This window comes from Aulonocara sp. 'chitande type north' Nkhata Bay, linkage group LG12, assembly GCF_057382095.1.
Source record: "Aulonocara sp. 'chitande type north' Nkhata Bay isolate Kocher_YH1m ecotype deep benthic linkage group LG12, A_spYH_male_GT1.1, whole genome shotgun sequence".
NCBI lineage: Eukaryota > Metazoa > Chordata > Actinopteri > Cichliformes > Cichlidae > Aulonocara > Aulonocara sp. 'chitande type north' Nkhata Bay.
In genome coordinates, this window is record NC_141355.1 from 11429736 (window position 1) to 11451459 (window position 21724).

Here is a 21724-nt window from a genome sequence, read left to right on the forward strand (position 1 = left end):
GCACCCTTCTCCCAGTCGATATGCGGGTTGTGGAGGACAAGCCAGGGGTGACCCAGAACCAGCGGAGTGAGAGGAGCCTTAAACGAAAAAAAACAAATCCTTTCTGTGTGATTGCCAGAGAGAGATAATGAAAGGAATTCAGAAACATGAGTGATGTCAGGCAGGCGCTGGCCCGACAGTGCGTGAACGCGGAGGGGGCGTGACAGAGGCTCCAAGGCGATGTTCAGTTTGGCGGCGAGTGAGGTGTCAATAAAGTTCTGCTCAGCCCCAGAGTCAATGAGAACGGAGAGAGAATGAGAAACAGTCCGAACACGCAGAGTAGCCGGTAAAAGAAGTCTGGGGAGAGGGCTTTCACTCGACAGATCGCCCACCAGCACCCTCACGATCACTGGTGAGCGCGCCCTTTTGCCAGCGTTGGGCAGGAGGAGACAGAGTGGCCTTTACGGCTGCAGTAAACGCACTCACCGGAGGCAAGGCGGCGCTGGCGCTCCGCTGGCGCTCCGCGGGCGACAGCCGCGAGCGCCCAAGCTGCATGGGCTCTTCCCCATCCCCGGCGTCACACAACCCATGGGCCGCAGTAGGGGTCCCACAAAAGTCCAGCGGGGCATGCCCCGAACGCGCGCGTGCGCTCCGATGTGCGCGCACCTGATCGTCCACCCGCATACACAAAACCAAAAGCGCATCCAGGGAGGAAGGTAGTTCTCGGAGCATAAGTTCATTCCTTATTTCCTCATTAATATTAGTGAGCAATGCACTTTTAAGGGCCTCTTCCCCCCATTTCGCCTGTTCAGCCAAGGTAGAAAAGTCAATAGAAAAATCAGCCATGCTGCGTTTACCTTGTTTAAGCGCAAGCAAGCGCTGGCCGGCGGTGGCAGTTGTGGCTTTCCTGTCAAACACACCTTTAAACTTAGTCAGAAAGTCAGAAAAGGTGATGTCCGGCTCCGCCTGAAGCGCAGCTTGAGCCCAGGTTAGAGCACGGTCCTGGAGTAACTGGACGATATAAGCGATTTTAGCACCATCAGTAGAAAAGGCTTGCGGTTGCTGGCGAAACTGAAGGGTACACTGAGTGAGAAAACCAGCACATTTATCAATCTCTCCCGTGAAAGCCCTGGGAGTAGGGAGGAATCTGTCAACGTGAACAGGTGAGGGAACAGGTGGCGCGACACTTACAGCTGGAACTGGCGCCTCCAACGGAGGAGCGGCGACCAGAGGAGCGGCCGGTAGCGGTGTTAGCTGAGCCACGGCCTGTGTGAGGTTCGCGAGCTCTGCTCGAAGGTGAATGAGCATCTGCTCGTGGCGTGCCAGCATCGCGGCCAAAGTGGCGAGGGTGGGAGTCGAGACCGCTGGGTCTGCTGAATCCATTTCCGTGGCTGGATGATTCTGTCACGATCTGGTACAGGGATTCAACGCAGAGCGGTAAGGTATCTCCAAGGTGTGGTTTATTTACAGTGCAGTGCAATATATGTACAGTGAAGGGATCCAAAAACTCCGGGGGGAATCACAGGGTAACTCGCTCACGTCTTCTCCGCTCACACTCACACACTTTCCCGTAGCAGGGAGGTCGCAGGTCCGGGGGGGGGGGGGGAGAGATCTGAAGCAGACGAGAAGGCAGGTCACCAACAAATCACAAGTCACGGATATGAAGCACAAGAGCTGTGAGAACACTAACGTTAGGGGTACAATCATCCAGCGACGAGAGGATCTGTGTTCCAGCCTCAAATAGTGCTCCCGGTGATGATGGGTGAGTGTTGTCAGGTGTGTGTGTGGGCCAAGGGCGGGAGCCCACAGTGAGCTCCGCCCAGGCAGAGAGGGAGAAAACAGCAACAGCAATTGTAGCCTTGTGGGGCCGACCGGGCAGGCACGGAGACCATGACAGCAGGAGCTGTGTGAGGCTACTAAAGGCAGTGCTATAACATTTTTCTGTCATCATTTTATTATAGATTAAGTGCAAGAGTTGTTAGGTGTGGATAATTAGATTATAGTTTATTGCAATAGCAAGTTGTGCCTTGTTCTCAGATAGACAGCAAGTGGAGAGTGATATATGAAATGATGGGATGGAAGGAAGAAGAGAAGCAAAGAGTGATTCACAGGCAGAGCCTAAATTGTACAAATGTTTGTATGGGATATTGTATTTGTTTTAAATGTTATATACCTATGTGGTATGTGACTTTTGTTGCTATGATGCCAGGTCTCTCTTGGAAATGAGATTTTTAATCTCAATGAGATTTTTTACCTGGATAAATAAAGGATTAATAATAATAAAAAAAATTATTTCTCACAGTTTTTGTTGCCTTATGGTTCCAAGCGCTGTCACCAATCTTTGCATTTTGTTATTATCTCATGACACTTGTTTAATCAGCTACCATCTCTCCTGTGGACTTTTTAATGTTTACAGTCTCAGATCAACACAGCCCTGCCCTCCAGCACTATCCACAGCAACCCCTCAACAGCAACATTGTACCCATCAGGTAGAACATCGGCTATGTTTGCTTTGCCTTGTTGCCCATATTAGATTCTTGGTGAATGTGTGTTGTTGTTATTCAGCCTGGTTCAATGTGCCCCTTTTTAACTTTGAGCACCCGCCCCTTTAAACCTCTCTGCACAGCCCTGCCTCTCTCTCCCCACAGATGAGAACAAAATTAGAATTTATCTTTTTTTACTTTTGCTTTGCTTCTACCAAGATGTTTTATAAAACACTGGTCCTTGAGCTTTAATTCAAGGACCAGTCAGGGTGCCTGTGCTGAGCCCGGTCCCTCACTGAAAGGGTATAGTGGGCATGTGAGTAACATAACAGGACCTCAGAGCAATGGAAGAAGGTGACCTGGCCTGAATAACATTTTCTTTTACATCATCCATGTGGATTCTGCCACGTACCACCTACCAAGCATTGTTCCAGACTATGTAGCCCCTTTCATGCAAACATTTCCTTAATATTGAGTGCTGATGTAAATCACTTGCCAAACTGTCTGTGTGTAAAGATATTCCTGAATATCTTTAGAAAACGTTCCTGGTTGAAGGAAAGCTTTGTCTTCAGTGGAGCACAAAAACAGAAAAAGTTTCCACTTGTGATTCACTGCAATGACTAAGTGGATATGTCTTGCCAGGAATCCCCAGGAACAGTGCCTCAAGGGAGCAGTCTTACAAAAATATTCTGCTTGTAACTGGGAAAGCAAACACTATGGACAACTGCTTTAATAACATAACATTAGGTCATCTTACAGAGATGTGAGGATGCAACAAAAACACTCCCTTTTACCAAAGAAACCATCCATCAGGAGAAAGGATAAAGTGAAAACTAAAACTTTCCACCCATTGACAGATGCAGGCACAGAACCGTTATTTGTGGAGACAAATGGTTCCCACAAACTGAGCCTCTGATTTTGGACATGAAACATTTGAAATATGAGAAAATGTCTTACATATAAGGTCAGAAAGTGAAACAAATCTGTAATGATCACCAAAAAACGGGAAATCGTGTCTTGGCATAAACTTTGATTTTAGAAACTATTCCCACAACTCGCACAAAAATACAAGTTTACAAATTACGTAATTTCTTTCATTGTAGCAAATGCTGATTTATATACCACCAAGTATAGAATTCCCTGCAAGCAATGAATTAAATAATTAAATACAAACACACATTTCTAGGCTTGTTAAATAAGTGTATATGAGCACACAGCAGCAACTCGTAGGTTAAAAGTATAAAGTGAAAAGTTCCACATATATGTTTTCATCAGTTTACAATGAATCCCGTGGAAAAAACAACAAACAATAGTTACATTCTACCACATATAAATACTATGGTATACAACGTAATCCATCACTAACTCTACAACTGAGTCTTCCAGCATCCCTCAAACATTTCGAGTCACACCTGCAGGTAGTGCAGTGATTTAAGCGTTCCTCCCAAAATTGCACATGCTTCCTATTACACGTCAATAAACTGTGAGTATATGAGTCTGAGAAATTCTCTCACCGTCAGCGTTAAAACACTGGCACCAACGATGCACAGTGTTCATACCGACAAACTGCTGTGCTAAATCTTTTAAACAATCATATCAAAACACAATAAAAGTTGTCTGGCACTGAGATGCTTTTATCACCCCTTTAAAGCTTTATTACCTGATGAGAGCATCACAGGTTTAGACTACTACAAACATGTTACAATGACTACAGGACTGGACACTAAGCAACCAGTGCTGCATTTAATCAGAATACCACAGCACAACTGTATCTACAACTGTACAAAAAATTCATATTTCAGCTAATGCTTCCACTCTTTTTTTGTTTCCTGCATCATTCACCACGTGGCCAATTAACTTTCCACTGGTGTCCTTTGAGCCAATATAATCTCGTTTTTAGTTAGCTGAGATGGAGCCTTACAGCTTAAAGTATCAGCCTCCAATTTAGGCAAAGTGGCCTTCAGTGTAACTTTTAAATCTCGATACAATTTAAATGAGAGCGTTATAGAAAAATTAAGAGAGGAATTAGCTACAGAGACCAAAACTATTTCAGTAAAATGCTGTAAACATAATGTTTAAATGCTGTAGAGTGTAGGACTTTGAACTAGAGATCTATGAGAACTGACTCACTTTTAAGTCCTTAGTTGTGACCGTAAATAAATACAGTCATGATGGTAACAGTATATGTGTGGCTGGAAATTATGGGCTAATGATTCACCGTCTTCCGAAAACTTCTGAGCAGTGTCTCTATTTCAACATAAAGTTCACACTTTGTCATGTCTTTGGCTCTTTTGCTTTTATAGACCTTGAGACTGCTCGACTTTGAGAAATTTAAACCGAACTTGAGAAAATATTTCAAGACACTTTAAAAAGGGACCATCACCAACAATTATCACAATGGCAAAATATATAAAAATGGTAAATGGCCTGTATATGTATAGCGCTTTACTAGTCCCTAAGGACCCCAAAGCGCTTTACACAACCAGTCATCTACCCATTCACACACACATTCACACACTGGTGATGGCAAGCTACATTGTAGCCAGAGCCACCCTGGGGCGCACTGACAGAGGCGAGGCTGCCGGACACTGGCGCCTCCGGGCCCTCTGACCACCACCAGTAGGCAACGGGTGTCTTGCCCAAGGACACAACGACAGAGACTGTCCAAGCCAGGGCTCGAACCGGCAACCTTCCGATTACAAGGCGAACTCCCAACTCTTGAGCCATAATCGCCCATATATTTTAATTCCACACATATAAAATAAGAAGAAGGCTATAATTGATGAGTTTTGCAGTTATACGAGTCATGTGCTGTCAAGGACATATATATTTTATACCAGGAAACCAGTTTAGGAGGCAGTATGTAAAGTGAGCTGTCGTTAATGAGTAAAAAACAATGCAGCTTATAACTTGCATAGGGTGAAATTAACCCACTGTCATAGCTTGTTCAATAGCTTCTCACTGCTGTTAATCAATCGGTAGCTGCATATGTTTCATGAGCAAAAAGAGTAAAGGGGAAACCATAAAATACACTGATTTTCCTGGAGAAGAGGCTAAAAACCATCCTCAAGATCGGATTCGAACAATCTTGATATATGTGATATAGATATTAGTGAGGAAAAAGCACAGCGCCAAAGAACACTTCGTATTCTGCCTTGGTAATATAATCTGGATGTGATGACATCACACGTAGTTTGTCTTTTGCTTTCAGGAAAAAGAAGCCAGCTGTATAGAGGGATTTACTCCAGACATCTTCGCTGCAGCTCATTGTGTGGATCGATGAGAGGAGAGTCATATCATTTCTGTATTCTTCTGAACTATGCAACACCTTGTTCATCAGTTTTTTATGGACAGGACACACTAAACCACTATAAGTGATCTGCAGGTAGACACTGTACAAGCCATCTCTGGGCACCACAAGATCCCCATTGGAGTAGCTGAAGCCGCCGTGACAGTAAGCATTTCCGATGTCATGTGCCCATTGAAGGTACTGCCCATTCGTGTTATTCCCTACAGGAGCTAAAGAAGAAAAAAAAAAAAAAAAAACTAAGGTTACTCATGTTTCTACTTGTCTATAATTTATAGCTAGCTTCAAACTTAAGTAAAAGTGAATGACTTCTTGCAGAGTCATGTGTAAATAATTTAGGCACAGAACCTTTTTTTTTTATGATAAGCTCCATACAAAGTGTGGTTAATGAAAAAAAAACTTAAATAAGCATAAGATAAAGACACACACACACATCATTTTTAACTTTACCTGTTAGCATGGCAGCTGGATTAACCAAGTTTTGATGTCTTGAAGTTTCTAGTTTGTTGACTACAACACAGATTGAAAAAAGAGATTGTTTGAAATGTGGTGATGGCGTTTCTGTTTTAACTTCATGCTAACACAGTATTAACATTTACCTGACAGGTCGGGTGGCGTGGTTGGCTGTAAGGAAACAGACAAAGTCTTAGCATACTTTATTAGAATGACCAAAAATATGATGTAACTCGATGCCAATGAATCTACCCTACACTATTTTCACCAAAGTGTGATAGCAGAACACTGTTTATGTATATTAGAAACAATAACCACAGGAACACTCAAACTATAGGTGCCTGGTAAATGAGCTATGTTAGAACATTTAGGGAATATTCAATCAATTTCAAAAGTTTCGCTTCCTGGTTAAATAATGGTTTGGGACTAAAAGATAGAGAGACACTCTCCAAATCTGAGGGTTTGTTTTTAATATACATTATACAACTGTTTTACTGCAGGAAGCATGTTTCAAAAACAGCATTGACATGAATGTCTTTAAATGTTTTTGGACGCTTCACTGACTCTGTGGTTCAGAGTTACTGAAATATTATGACCTCGTTTGTTTGAGGACCACACAGTTTTTAGTATTGTGCCAAAAAGCGATCATCTGACAAAAAGTGATTTCCGATGTTTCTGTGTTCTATTTCAGCAATTATTTTTCTAAATAATAAATAATATCTTTACTTACCAAGCACTTTATTGGTAAAAAGACAGCAGTGAAAACAATCCAGGAAGGCTTTATGTAAAAAAATGACCAAGTATCTTTATCAGCATCTTTATGATGCTGCATTATTGTACCTGTAAACAATCTAGTCCTTTTCAGTCACATAAAATATTCTTTTAGAACTGTGATGTTATATTTGTTTCAAGTTCTGTTCGCCTCTTGGCCAGATCTCTCTTGAAATTACTTTTTTGTTCATTTTAAATAAATAAAAGATATGCAAAATCCTCTTTGCCAAAAACTGATTGTGGCTTCCACTTTGTGATAAGAATGTTCTTTCTGGCTGAAAAGGACTTGATATAATTCACGAGAAATGCGTTTGACATGTTTTTGACAGAGTATATATGTCTGTGAAGGTCCAGACGTTTTTCTTTCCAAGCTCTTTAGACAGAGTATATACCAATAGGTCACTTATAACAGTTTAAATACCCACAATCAGTTTTTTTTTATAGCAAATACCGGAAATCACTTTGTGGCATAACACCGGTCACTGTGGTCATAAAATGAACTCGCCGGCCATAATTTCCTGAATCACAGATCCCTTATTTTGGAGTTCATCCCTCTAAGGCTACGTTCACACTGCAGGTCTTAAAGCTCAATTCCGATTTTTTTATCAAATCAGATTTTTTTTGTCTGCTTGTTCACACTACAAATAAAATGTGACAGCAAACGCGCTCTAGTGTGAACCCTCAAAGCGCCACGCATGCGCAAAAGAAGTCGTCACACACAACGCGCTCTGTTTAGACCCAGTAGTGTTTGACTGATGGCCTTGATATAAAGATTTGTTTCTGACTTTACGTTTCCCAATTTTGCTTTAAGTTATAAAGTTATTTTGTTATTTTCATATGGCCTAATAATTATCCTTGTTGCCGTTTTAGAGAGGAGCGGCGCTTCAAAGGATAGTTGCAGATTTCTGTCAGAATCTGCAGATTATACAGTACAAATAAAATGTTCACGTTTCTCCAACGTTGTCTTCCCAACAGTTTCACTGGATGGCCAGGAAGCGTTCACCATGTTTTCTCGGGCGCTTCTCCGACGCTGATAATTGGTGTCTGTCTTGTGTCAGTGACGTAAAAAGCTGGTTTAATGCGACATAACCATTCAAACAGCAGTCGCTTTCTAAAACATCAGATGTGTGTCGGATTCAGTACCACATACGAAAGCGACCCAGGTCGGATTTGAAAATATCGGATTTGTGCTGTTCACACTGTCATACCATGATCGGATATGGGTCGCATAGTCAAAAAAGTCGGATTTGATGCGCTTTCGCCTGCAGTTTGAACGTAGCCTAAAAAGCGGTTAGTGCAGTGTCCTGTGGGACCTTTTCCTAGGCAACGAAACTAACACAGATGATAGGTTGGGTTCTTCCTCGGTGTCTTTTACAGAGGCCGTTTTTAAGGTTTCAGCATTTTTAAGCAAGTACGTTTCTGCAGTGTTGCCAACTCCTCAGTAAGGAAAATCGCTATTGGCTGTCCTAGAAGTCGCTAAATGACGCCATCGCCTAATTTTGCATAATTGGTCATGCTAATCCAATTGTAACCTATGTTGTTGGAGAGAGAAATAACATCGTGGAAGAGACATAAAGTGAGTAAAAACGTCCTAAATGCATTTAGAGTTTATTTAGAACTACAAATTAAATTTCTTTTAGCAATTATTGTTTTTTTTTTGTTTTTTTTAAATGTCACAATTCCAACCCTACTCCTTTACCCGGGCTTGGACCGGTGAAAGTGACCCGAAATAGGCACTCTGGTGGAGTTACTTTGTGTGTGTGTTTATAAGTAGCTTTAAACCTTGTGATCCACAAAACAGCAGAAGAGTAAAAGAAGAACTGACTGCGTTACAGCACCCGCTGCTTGTTGAGAGTAAAAGCGATACGCGCTTTCACGTCTTTTTTTTTTTAGCGAACTTCCCAACAGTCGCTAAGGGGTCTGAAAACTCGCTAAATATAGCGACAAAGTCGTTAAGTTGGCAACACTGCGTTTCTGTAACTAAGCACTCCAAACTACAGCTGCGCGGTAACAACATTTGGGCACGTGCGCTCTGTTTTGCTGGCCGTGTGCGTGTGTGTCGAGCTACCGCGCGTGCTTGGATTCAGTGTGCCCACGACTCACAAGTGCGAATAATTTCGTGGAAAGTACGCCGCCAACGCGCTTTGGCTAATGCTGTAGCCAAGTTTATCAAAACATTGCATGAGGGAATAAACTTTGACCCGGCTGGCTTGGAAACATAAAGAGTAGAACATATCTTGAACGCATCAGCCGAGGATTTAAAGGCGTATGAGTTAGCTGCGTTTATAATAGATTACATTGTTTAATATGCGCTAAACTATTCTCCTCTCTTTTTGATTTTTTTAAAGCAGTGTTAAAATAATATTTCAGCAGCAGCAGCTCTAAACGGAAAATCTTAAGAGTGTGTCGGGTATATGTTACCTGGCTGCCCGGCGGTGCATGCCTTTGACTTCGGAGTAAAATCGTGATTAGTAAAGGCAGAACTCCTGCAAGCACCAGAACCAGCACCAAGGCTAAAAGCTTAGCCATTCGCCTGTTTCGTGTCTCGTTCGGCGACAGTAACTGAAGAGAGGTGTTCGGGCTTTGAAGTACTGCCTCCTCCCCTACTTCAAAACCCCATTTGTCTTCCTCCATGCCTCTGCTTTGCTATTCCCGGATTAGCCGCTGGCTCCCATACTCCATCTCCATTTATTAGCGTGGTGTCGCCCACGTTGTTGCAAGTCTCGCTTTAAATGAGTTTCACCGGGTATCGAGTATCAAGCACGAACTTCCTCTTTTTGGGGGCTGGCTTTTCTCTAACACCGTGAAATACGTTGGCTAGTTTGGTTTTTAGTGGAACCAAAGCACGAATGCTAGGAGAGGGATTGATTATAATATAAAACCACGACCATAAAAACTCACCTCCTGTTGAACACGCTGTGAATGACAGTCCCATTAATGACCATTGGCTAGACTTTGTTTTTCAGCTGCTTGTGAGGACACTGACAGTGTTTTCGAATGAACGTCAGCACTCTGCTAGCTGTTATCTGCCCCTTTGTCCAGATGTAATTTGCAGACTAGCTGTAATCACGTCCGTGTAGTCTAGACATAATAAATAAATAATTAGTGGTATGCTGTAGTAGGTTTACACATTTTCCAAAGAACTAGAGGATGGTGTAGCTTGTGAGTGGAAAAACAACATCTAGTATAAAACACATAGTTATGAATGCATTGAATCAGTTTCTGCAAAAAAAGAAAAGAAAAAAACCTTTACAGTAAAACAAGCTGAACGATAACTACAGATAAATGGACTGATTCTTATATAGCACTTTTCTACTCTCCCGGAGTACTCAAAGCGCTGTATACAACATGCCACATTCTCCCAAACTCACAAGCACTGACACTAAACTGAGTGCTTTTCTAACAACATCCACACTCCGATGGATGCATCAGAGAGCAACTTGGGGTTAGTATCTTGCCCAAAGATACTTGGCATGCAGACTGGAGGAGCCAGGGATCGAACCACCAACCTTCCGATCAGTAGGTCACATCTGATAAGGTTGATTTAACCTCTGCTGGGGGTTTAAAGGCAGTCGCCTGCTGGGTTATACAACCAAAAGGAAACCGGAGCTGCTTTGCAAGCGACATTAATTTTTTCCCACTTATGCAGGGCTGGTTCATGGGGGCAGCTGCCTCAGCAGAGAAGCCTAGACCCTCTTCTCCTTGGCCATCTCCTCCAGCTTGTGCAGGGGAACACCAAGGCATGCCCAGGCCAGCTGAGAGATATAATCTTTCCAGCATGTCCTGAGTCTGCCTTAGGACCTGCTCCTATTGGGACATGCTAGTAACACCTTGCCCAGGAGGCATCCTTGTCAGATGCCCGAAACACCTCAACTCTCTCCTTTTGATGTGGAGGAGTTAAGGCTCTACCCTGAGCCCTTTATGAATGGCTGAGCTCTGTACCCTATCTATAAGGGAGACACCAGCCACTCCTGGGAGAAAGATAATTTCTTGTATTTTGCTTGTATCTGCGATCTCGTTCTTTCGGTCACTACCGAAAGCTTGTGACCATAGTTGAGGGTAGGGACCACGGCCTAAGACTTGGTGCTGATTCCCATTCCTGCAACATCATCTGTGAAAAGCGGAGATGAGATTCTAAGAGCACCCAAGTGACACACAGTCTATTACACTGCACCTCCTATCGTTCTCATTTATTTGCAGTTTGTAGTCATACTGGCATTTAATCTGTCCTCCATTATTCATGTGCCCTATGTCATGTGACATTATTCAATGTCACATGACATTACGACAAATTTCTCATAATGTTATATAAAATAAATGCTGCTGCAGCATTAGTTGCTTACATAGACAAAAAATTCAGAGTGCTATGAAAACAGAAGCTGATAATATATCAATCAATGAAGTGTTGTAGATTACTGATCTGAGTAAGTTGGCAATGTTAAGCAATTTTAAGTAGCCTGCAGTTGAAAAAGACTTTGAAAAAGAATTTAAGAGAGTATGTCAACTGGTTAGCAGCAGTCAGCCTGCAGTAATTAGGGCATTAGTTACCTAGAAACAATCTGTGAGTAAATCAAGTTCCTCTTCACTCATCTTTGTAATTGTGACTTCCTTTGATTGTTTCGGTGAACAGTAAATGTTTTGCATTCTTCGAAAGGAATGATTCCTTGCAATCACCTTCAACTTAACAAACAGGATTTTGCATCATCAGAGCCAATATGAAATCTCAGCTGTCCAGTAGAACTTGGAATATTTTCTTGGAATTTCCCACGTACTTTGGTTTATGCAATGTAGCAGTTTAAATAACTGAAATTAACTGAACAGAAACTGACTTTTTTTTAATCAAGGGAAAGGAATAATGTTACATTTTTCAGAATGTCACCGGATACCTTTTGATAACAATTCCCTTTTATCATATATAAACTTTTGTGTGTTGCGTACAGGATGTAAACTGAATGTTTTAATTTTTTTAATTTGCACAGTGGAAAATAAAAGGCTTAAAAAACCCTGCTTGCAGTGTAAATTTTAAACAGCTAACATGTGAGTATATTTCTGTACTTTTTAAATGAATTGAGACAAGTCTTTTTTATGTCTCAGGAGGGAATTGTTAAAATGTGATAAAGAGATGTGCAACAGACATAAACAACAGTTAAACCCGTTTTTATTTGAGAGTTGGGCTCTGACTGTGAGGTATTATTTACACTGCTCTTTTTTTAAAATTCTTTGTTATGAGTTGTGGGTGCATTTGAGTTCTGTAGCTGCGTGTATGGCAAAGTCAACTGAGAATAAGAAATCAAAATACAAAAAGCCGCAGGTCGACCGCCACATCACGCTCTGGGAAGTGAAAGGTTGGGAGCTTGTTGAGTGACAGTGTCCACACGGTATTCTACCTGTACAATAATAGTGCTACTATTCACATTCATCTGTACAATAATAATATTTACAGAGATCACATTAGGGAAAGAGCCAGTACCTGAGGAGTTGGTTTCATAATTAGCTTTACTCATTCACCATGGTAAAAAGAAGCACACCCACCCAATGGTAGCTATATTCACACAGAAAACGTGGGGTCCTGTCTGGGATCAGGTGGAAATTGCATCAATATTACAGCAACTCACTGCTTGAGATGATGCAATTTGATTGTAGGTGAGAACAGGATGTGTGTGGGTTTTTTTAAACATCTGCAGGTTGGTTTCACTACACAACAGTATCAACAAGACAATACTGTTTATGTTTTTAAACTCTCTATCATCTGAGTCACAGTACTCACCCTATCTAAGAATGAGAAGCACTTATTGAAATGGTTTGTTCAACTTTTGCTGAGGAAGGCAGCAAAGAGCAGATTAGATTATAAGATTATGGCCTTTTACACAATCCGAGTATGTGTCACTGTCTCACCATACTGCCAGAAGAAAGCAGTCTGTAAATACCAGTTGCAGTTTCTTTAAACAAAACACTCCTCTTAGATGTTTTAGGTGAGCTGGCACACTTTAACAAAAGTGAGAAAGCTATGAACAAAAGATGAGGTCACTAAGACGCGTGTGCTAACAGACTTTGTTTCCTTCTACAACTCTCTCTCCCTCTCTCTCCAAAACACACCAACTATACATGAAAACATATCAGCCAGTTCAAAGTACCATTTGACAGCACATAAGATAAAACACCATGAATAAACACAGCATACATGTGCAGCATTTCTCCCAACCAATAAATAAGAACAGAATACAAATTCATTAAATAACAATCATCGTCTCAGATTGAAATCACCATACCAAGTGATTCAGTTATAACTTAAACAGTCACAAATTCATTTTAAAAATATCTGAAATGTTAAGCTCCTGGAAGTCCTCTGACTGGTTCCAGAACCATTGTTTCAGCCAACAGGTGCATACTTTCACCAGCCTCTCACCGGCCCTCATTAATCTCCCCAGCAGTGCCCTCTGCAGGCAAGACTTAAACTGGTTTCTTTGGACCCCGTTTCACTGATCACCCATTCCACCCGAAATCGCACGAAAAAGTGGAAACTCTTTACTTTGAACTCTCTATCAGGTTGCCAGGTGCTGTAAATGCTGCAGATGAGCAGTATAATGACAAACTGTCAAACATGAAGGAGCTTTGGATTTGGTGTTTTCCAGCAGCTTTATGTCATCTGTAAATCTAGGTGACTGCTTTGGAAATGGATGGAGAGCTAAGCTTTGTAGCAGTTTCCCTGCGTGGTGAGTGCCAGCTGGCCATTGGGCGCTACTTCATTAGCCTCATCCTCCAGCAGGCCTGACACGTCAGCGTTGGGGATGCTGTCGTGGTAGCTGCTGAAGCTGATGTTGTCCTCTTTCAGTTCAATGGTCCAGAAGGGGGCGTTGAGCTTGCGGTTCTGGTACTCCCTGTAGGTGTACACGCCTCCGACAAAGCCCAGCAGTAGCAGCACCACCAGGATGATGACAGCCAGAACGATGACGTTGAACTGAGTCCAGGTGACCTCTGTCAGGGCAGCTGTGGTGTTGTCAGTGGGGCTGCTTAGACTGGTCAGCAGAGCCTGGGTGGTGGAGGAGGTGCTTAGTGTGGTACTGGTGTTGCTGCTTGATGTGAAGGCTGGGATCCCTCTTGCTCTGGGAGACATCAAAGTAGTGCTGGTGGTTATTGTGGTGGAGGAGGATGTGGGGTGCTTTGCTGTAGCTTCTGGTGTGGGAATAATTCGGGGAGCTGAGGAGAAAAAGCATTTCAAGTATTTAATCATTTCAGATTTTATTTTTAAACATTTGAGACTACAGCAGACCTTTTCTTCCAAATTTTAACCCATTATTTTTATTCCTTCACTTAAGTAGCTTTGCATGGTTTGTAGTTCTATATAATGCTCGTTTGTAATCATCTTCAACCCAGCAGTGTGTTTTGGACTTACTCGGATGGGTGCAGTTAAGTTTGCGGTTGTCCCCTATGAAGCCGGGAGCACAAAGCTGGCACTGCGTCCCAGTAGTGCCGTTGATGCAGCGGAGGCAGTGGCCAGTGTCAGGGTGACAGAGCTGGGGCGGGCCCAGAGGGTCTGCATTTCCATTGCAGTCACATGGAACACAAATCCTAGCTGATTTGTAGAAACCAGCACTGCACTCAACACAGTGTGGTTTGCTGTACTGGGGAAGGCACTGGTCACATACTGGAGAGCCACTTTGATCTGTACAGGAACAGAGGAAGTTGCACATCAGCTGCTGATCACTGCTATTTATGACTTTCAAGTACACAAGCATGATCTGAGCTTTGTTTGAGATTTAAGTTTACTCATGTTAAATATGAGCATTTGCTAGATTACACTTACTGCAGGGACAAAAAGAATGTTAAACACATATAAAAAAAAAAAACCCACATCAAAACACATTCTTTAGTCTCAACTTTGATCGCTATATCATTAACATACATCCATCTTATTTCTTCTGCTTTACCAGGAGTTTATCCCAGCTGCCACAGGGTGAGAAGCAGTTTGCACCCTGCCATCAGTCTGTCACATATATTACAAGCAGAGGTTCTAAAATCTAGCTGTAATGATGACTAGCAATATTATGTTGTGTTTTCTGAAGAACCCTCTGAACATGTATGATCTTGTGTTATATTATACAGCCCGAAATGAAACAGCTATTGTCGGGCCACTAGGTGGCTCAAGCTGACAGTATATGGATGTGAGAGAACCATGTTGTGTCATATCTCCAGAGGAGGGTGTGATTTTCCCTGTTTGTCCTGTGCAACTCAGTGAAAACACAGAGTGCTTATGCCTCAGCCAGGCCCACTATGAAGTACTCTGAAAAGGTTTTACATTTTTTTAGTGTTTTTTTTTTTTTTTAATTCTGGGTTAAAAAACAACAACAGTGATTTGTTTAAAGCTCAGTAATAGCTTGTATTCAACCAGAATTTACATGAACACTGTTCATCTGCAACAAGTGCATGTCAAATGTCAGCTTTCTCCTAGCCTTGAGCCACTGGTCACATGACATCTTCTGGCACGTCAAACAGAGACTGCAGTACTGAAGTGCACTCCCTTCAACAGCGTTGTGTCACCAAGACACCACCGTCATTGGCCTCATTCAGGATGGTGATGAGTCTGCATACCGGCAGGAAGTTGAGGTACTCTGGTGCAGTCAGCACAACCTGGAGCTGAACGCTCTTAAGACTGTAGAGATGACAGTGGACTTCAGGAGACATCCCTCAACTCTGCTCCCCCTCACCATATCAGACAGCCCTGTGTCGACAGTGAAGATCTTCAAGTTCCTGGGTACCACCATCTCCCAGGACATGAAGTGGGAGACCAACATCAACTCCATCCTCAAAAAGACCCAGCAGAGGATGTACTTCCTGAGACAACTGGGGAAGTACAGTCTTCCATAGGAGCTGCTAATCCAGTTCTACACTGCAGTCACAGTCTGGTATGGTGCAGCCACTAAACAGGACAGGAGCAGACTGCAGCGGACTGTACGGGCAGCAGAAAGGATCATCGGCGTCTCCCTGCCCTCCATCCAGGACCTGTACCTCTCAAGAACCAGAAAATGGTCAGGGAAAATCATCACAGACCCCTCACACCCTGGACACATACTTTTTGACCTGCTGCCCTCTGGCAGACGGCACAGAAGCCTGCAGACCAGGACCATCTGACATAGGAGCAGTTTCTTTCCCCTTGCCATCTCCCTTCTAAACGGTTGACCTGTCGCACTGCTCCCACTGCCAGACTGCAACTGCACTTTATGTGCATTCTGTAGTATTCATTCCACCTCATTTAATTTCTGTCATCCTGTATACTATGTATATAAGTTTAGATTGGTTATTTATAGTTGGTTTACACAGCTTTGTGTATGTATGTGTATGCATGTATAATGTATATATATCGACACGTGTGTGTGTGTGTGTGTGTGTGTGTGTGTGTGTGTGTGTGTGTGTGTGTGTGTGTGTGTGTGTGTGTGATTTACATTGCTGTGCTTGAGAGTCACCATCTACCGGAACCAAATTCCTTGATTGTGTCTGCACATATACATGGCCAATAAACACGATTCTGATTCTGAAGTAAACATGGTGGCAGCCTTGATGATTAATCAAACCAAATGATCAACGCCTTATTTGAACAAGTAAATCAAGTCTGAATTGGATAAATTTCTTATCTGCCAAATGATTAGAATTCTTATTTTGTAATAAGTATTCAGTTTTAGATTTTAATTACAAGTAATATTATTTTAAGCTAAGTATGTGTTACACTGCCCAAAGGGCTCCAGTGTTTGGCTAACCAGCCTTTGCTTTTAAAGGGTTAATCTGTCTGCAGTAGGAGGATTTTTGCCATATGACTTAGAGGTGGGAATCATCCCCATGACACAAAATTATCACAATAATTCATTCAAAATGTGGTATTGTGATTTTGAACATTTAGTGATATGCTTAGTATTGCAATTTATTACCTTTTGTCAACTACAAATTGTCAAAGTCAAACCTTTCCAGTATCTTTTTTAATTAATAAAAGTTATCTCATGTCAGTTATCTTTTTGGCTGCAAAATGACATCAAGCATATAATATGGGCAGAAATCTGTGACATTTTCAAACCATAAATTCAATTTCAAATTAGACTAATTCAAATTCAGTTTCTGATGGCACAGATTTCTGCCCATAATACAACGCTGCCAGTAAAAACCGCCATAATTGCCATAAGACAAAAATCAGTCAAGTCTGCAATCAGTCTGAAATTGAACTTGAATCCCCTCGAGTTGTGCTTATTGAGAGACTCATACAGACTGATGACAACATGTTGGCAATCTGTTTGCATTTATAAATTAAACAGCAAGTATTTGCAAACTTTCAACAATCTGTCAGAGAGTTATTTCAGTCAGTCCAAGAGAATATGAGAACAACATAGGTAACTATCACTGAAGAATTCATAGTAAGACCAGTGGTCATCCTGAGGCATCTTAATTGGCGCCATTAAAAACTAAGGAGCAGCGTTGCTCCTTCTCAGCCACTGCTTGTCCAACTCTGGAACAACTCTGGTCTAAGTTATAATTAAACTAATTTAAGTGACTGAATTGCATCACAATACATTATGCTGCTAACAAAGCTTTGTCTCTTTGAGAGCATATGCACAAGCTAATGTGTGCTAATGTAAAGCTAGCCAAGAACGGAGACTGATGCTCAAGCCCAGTGCACGCTGACCCCAGCCCTGAACTTCAACAGACAACAGGGATGTGCAGTCTTCCAGAATAGTAGTGTTTCTATTTCTATTTCTACATGTTTCTACAGTAGAACATTGAGGTGATTACCTTGGAGTCTTTTTTGGCCCATTTTCAACTTCTCTTTGTGTATCTGATGTAACTGACCAAGCCTGCAAAATTACTTTTACACACATGCGTGTGCAACAGACAAAACACAACATCAAGATGGTGGGGATTGGAGGATTGTGTTATTTACCTGGTAGAGGGGAGTTTTTAACACATCATATAGCAAACATTTACTTCAATCTAAAGGGGTTAGACAGGTTAGTAGTGAATATTCCACCAATATAGGTAAAAAGTTTTTGCAACATGAACAATATGGCAAACGGTCCCATTGTTTTCCCCTTTTCAACACAAGCTGACAAGCCTGCAGTTCCATTTTACTGGTTCCCAGATTGCTCTTCTCATCAAAACACTGTTGCTGTCCAAAGAATAACAGGTTCCAACTTTCTTATAACAAAGACTGGTTTCTGGCACAGAACCACAGAATGTGTGCTCCAAAACTAGGAGCCACTGATTTTCTTCTGACAGAACTTAGTTCTGCACTGCTCAAAGTTCTGCTCTGAAACTTGTTGAAAAGTGTGTGTGTCAACATGTTGGTGGTGGAAAATAAGTAAAGAAAAGAACCATCAGTTTGGTTCTTAAATGTTCTTTTTATTTCTTTGACGCAATCTGATTCTGCAGTGGGATAAATCTCACTGATACCTGAGCTACTAAACCTTACTGTTCGAGCTTTGATTTGATGTGTAAAACTGAACAGCAAAAACTGGGTCATTGAGCAGGGGGTGAAGGCACACAATTTGGCTATGAGAAGTTGAGAACTCGTATAAATAATGTGTGTGACACTGCAGCATAGTAGACCATTCCCTCTCCAGTCGTCAGCACAGGAGAGCTGTTGGCATTGAATGATTTAAGCACAGATAGCTGCCTTCCAGTGGCCTAGATGTTGGTCTCCATCTACTGTAGTTACACGGCTGTGTTGATTTCCAGCAAAACTAAGGAAGGCACATCTGATAAGGTTGATTTAACCTCTGCTGGGGGTTTAAAGGCAGTCACCTGCTGGGTTATACAACCAAAAGGAAACAGGAGCTGCTTTGCAAGCGAAAAGTGCAAAGCACTCCTCTTTCCAACAGCACACACATACACACATTTGAGTGGTACTGTTAGGCAGGCAGGTCCCACATACACAATTATATAACACAAGACGATTTAAACAAATGAGTCAAAATATCTGATGAAGCTTAGAATAAACTGAAATACCCTGACTGTTCTATACCACTGGGTAAAGACACAATCATACATGGATGATTTAATATGTGTGACCCACATTCTGAACTGGTGCAATGCTCCATTTCACCTCTCCGAGTGTCAGTACAGAGGATATTCATTTACTGCAACAGGCCACATCAGCACATTTAGGAAGCATCTGCCCCTCACAGTGGAGCCATGATACTGCATTGTGGCATCTTCTCACTTGTCACTGTTGCCGGGGCAACCTATACAGGGAGGCTGATCTCTTTCCAGTTCTAGTCTTGAGTCTGTGAGATCCTCGACAGCTGTGCACCACTAACATGAGAGCACCTCACCCTGTGAACCATCCCAAGCATATTTCAAGCTGTCTAAATAGAGGACACGATGATGCCCATCCCCCTGCTCCAGTCTGCTGCTGCCTGGGTGGCGCTGAAATGGCCCAGCTGTGAACATGCCGTCCCAGCTACGCTCTGCCTGGTTCATGTCCCATCCCCTCCCTCCCACATTTTGTAACCTCTGCTATGGCCCCTGGCAGTGGCAACCCTGATCCGCCAGTCTAAGTGCATCTATACATGGCTGTTGCCATGCAGGCCACCACCAATAGTGGTGGAGGGCATATCAAGATGTAGCAAAGCTGTGTGCCCCAAAAGGGGGAAGGGCAAGGTGATAGAAGACAATAAGCAGTAGAAAGCGAGGCCAGTGATGCAATGCTGAACGCAAACCTCCAAAGGCAGTTTGCAGAAAGGGTTATGGTGCAGTTCAACAAGGATGAGCTGTGATGTCTGAAGCACACAAACTCACACCATGAGAGACTCATCACTTGCACAGCACATGTAGCAAGGTTCCTGGTCATATTTTATTTAACGCCTGGAATGAAGTTCAGGCAATTTGAAGGTAACTGCCAAATTCCCTTGTTTGGTGGACAGCACAGTATCTTATTTGAAATTAAATAACTGCATTTCAAAACTGCAGTATTCTGCAGGTTCATCACATGCAAACTGGTCTGCCTTGCATTTGCTTTAGTTTCAGCTGATTCTTAACTTAAGTATATCTAAGGAAGTATATCTATGCATGTTCTTTCATAGGATGGAGCCTATCCCAGCTGTCTTAGGGCGAGAGGCAGGCTACACCCTGTACAGGTCGCCAGTTGCAGGGCTAACACATAGACACCAACAACACTTTGCCCTCACATTCGCACCTATGGGCAATTTAGAGTTTCCAGTTAACCTATTCCCACTAACTGCATGTCTTTGGACTGTGGAAGGAAGCCAGAGTACCCGGAGAGAACCCACGCAATTAAACCTATTTACAACAATTTGAAAAGGTGTGTTTTTTAAACTTCAAAACAATAGCAATTGAAAGGCTTTCTTTACTGACATATTGATGCCAAGCTCATCTTTGGTCCATGATTTTTTCTCTATTACATATATATGTTATTTATGTTATGTGTTTCTCACTCACCAAATGTTAAATTTTGATTTTTTTTACTCAAGAAAATTGAAGGTGATTGCACATTGATATGGGACATGTGATACACCATTTTATCATTTCAAACATTGTTGTTGACCAGATGCTGATCTTCATTTTTTTTTTTTAACTACTTCCTTGCGATGAAATTAAAGGAAGAATTGAGGTAGTCTGAGAATGTTATAGAGACTGTAGTTCAACTCAGATGTCAGCTCCACAGAGACCTCCAGGAGGTTGTGGAAGTAGGGCAGCAGCAGCCTGAGGTGAAAGAAGTGGGAACTAGAGTGCTGATCTTTGTCTGGAAACGTCGAAAAGACTGTGGTTTACAGTTGAAAAGTTATCAGAAAAGCGCAAAGGAAATAATTGATACTCAATTTCCAAAAAAGTTGTTTTTGCAAGTCAGTTAAATCCCACATATAAATAAAAATAATACAAAAAGAACATATCTAATGTTGTGACTTGCAACCATGTTGGCATTTAAAAAAATACTGCATTTTAACACACATATCAGTAAAATTCAAGAAATGTTGCAATACACTTGGTGAAATATACACAAATAATAAGATCAGTTAATTACACGACTGGATATAGAAAAAAGCAGCAGATAACAATAGGGAGAGAATTATCACTTTTCATAGATGGTATGTTTCCAAACTGTTCAGCAATTTTTGAAATCATTATAATTTCAGAAAAATAAGCCATGCTAATGTAATATCTTAAAGGACTGAAAGAATCCTAAAATGACAATGTGAGTGACTCATCTTTGAGCAGTGAAGCAGCACTGTATTTAATGGTACAGTTACAGGGTGCAAAGCAGTGGCTGCACAGTGAGAAACATGCTGCTGTTATCATATTCAAAATGAGTTTATATCTGGAATAAACTTTCTCAGTTTCAATATGTTGCCTTTGAAATAATAGTTTTCTTTCAAATGTACAGTGGATTGCAAATCACTGGATTCTCTTTATACTTTACATTTTATGCGGTGTTGTGAATAGGCAGATCCAGGAACAGGACCAGACCTTGAAAGGCTCATTTTAATTTCACTCCATTCAAAATCTGCCAACAAACACAAGGTATGTATGCAGTATATGTGGTATTATATGTAGTTTGCTTTTTAGGTTATCTAACATTTGGCTGCTGGTTGCTTATCTACATAATTTCTCTGATGTCACCTTCTTTCCTTTTCATTACATCTCCCTTTGACTGCATTTCACTTTTTAGTTTGTATAACCAGCCAACAGTAGACACCATGATGTCATTCCGAGTTATTTTCAGCAATAACAGCTT

The 21724-nt window shown here is 41.8% G+C and overlaps 2 protein-coding genes across 2 annotated transcripts in view; both read right to left on the reverse strand.

Annotated features, from left to right (window-relative positions):
- Positions 1 to 3177: 3177 nt before the first annotated feature.
- Positions 3178 to 9790, reverse strand: LOC147316987 (lymphotoxin-alpha-like). Its single transcript, XM_086313546.1, has 4 exons — positions 9415 to 9790; positions 6369 to 6393; positions 6220 to 6279; positions 3178 to 5981 (listed from the first exon to the last, which is right to left on the reverse strand). The coding sequence occupies exons 1-4, from the start codon at positions 9625 to 9627 to the stop codon at positions 5572 to 5574; spliced, it is 708 nt and encodes a 235-aa protein (XP_086169672.1). The 5' UTR covers positions 9628 to 9790; the 3' UTR covers positions 3178 to 5571.
- A 2344-nt stretch (positions 9791 to 12134) lies between these two features.
- Positions 12135 to 21724, reverse strand: part of LOC147316988 (multiple epidermal growth factor-like domains protein 9) — a 41280-nt gene continuing 31690 nt past the window's right edge. Inside the window, exons 5-6 of the mRNA XM_086313547.1 lie at positions 14387 to 14656; positions 12135 to 14190 (exon numbers count right to left, since the gene is read on the reverse strand). Coding sequence (XP_086169673.1) covers positions 13679 to 14190; positions 14387 to 14656 — 782 coding nt within the window. The 3' untranslated portion in view covers positions 12135 to 13678. The remainder of the gene's footprint in view (positions 14191 to 14386; positions 14657 to 21724) is intronic.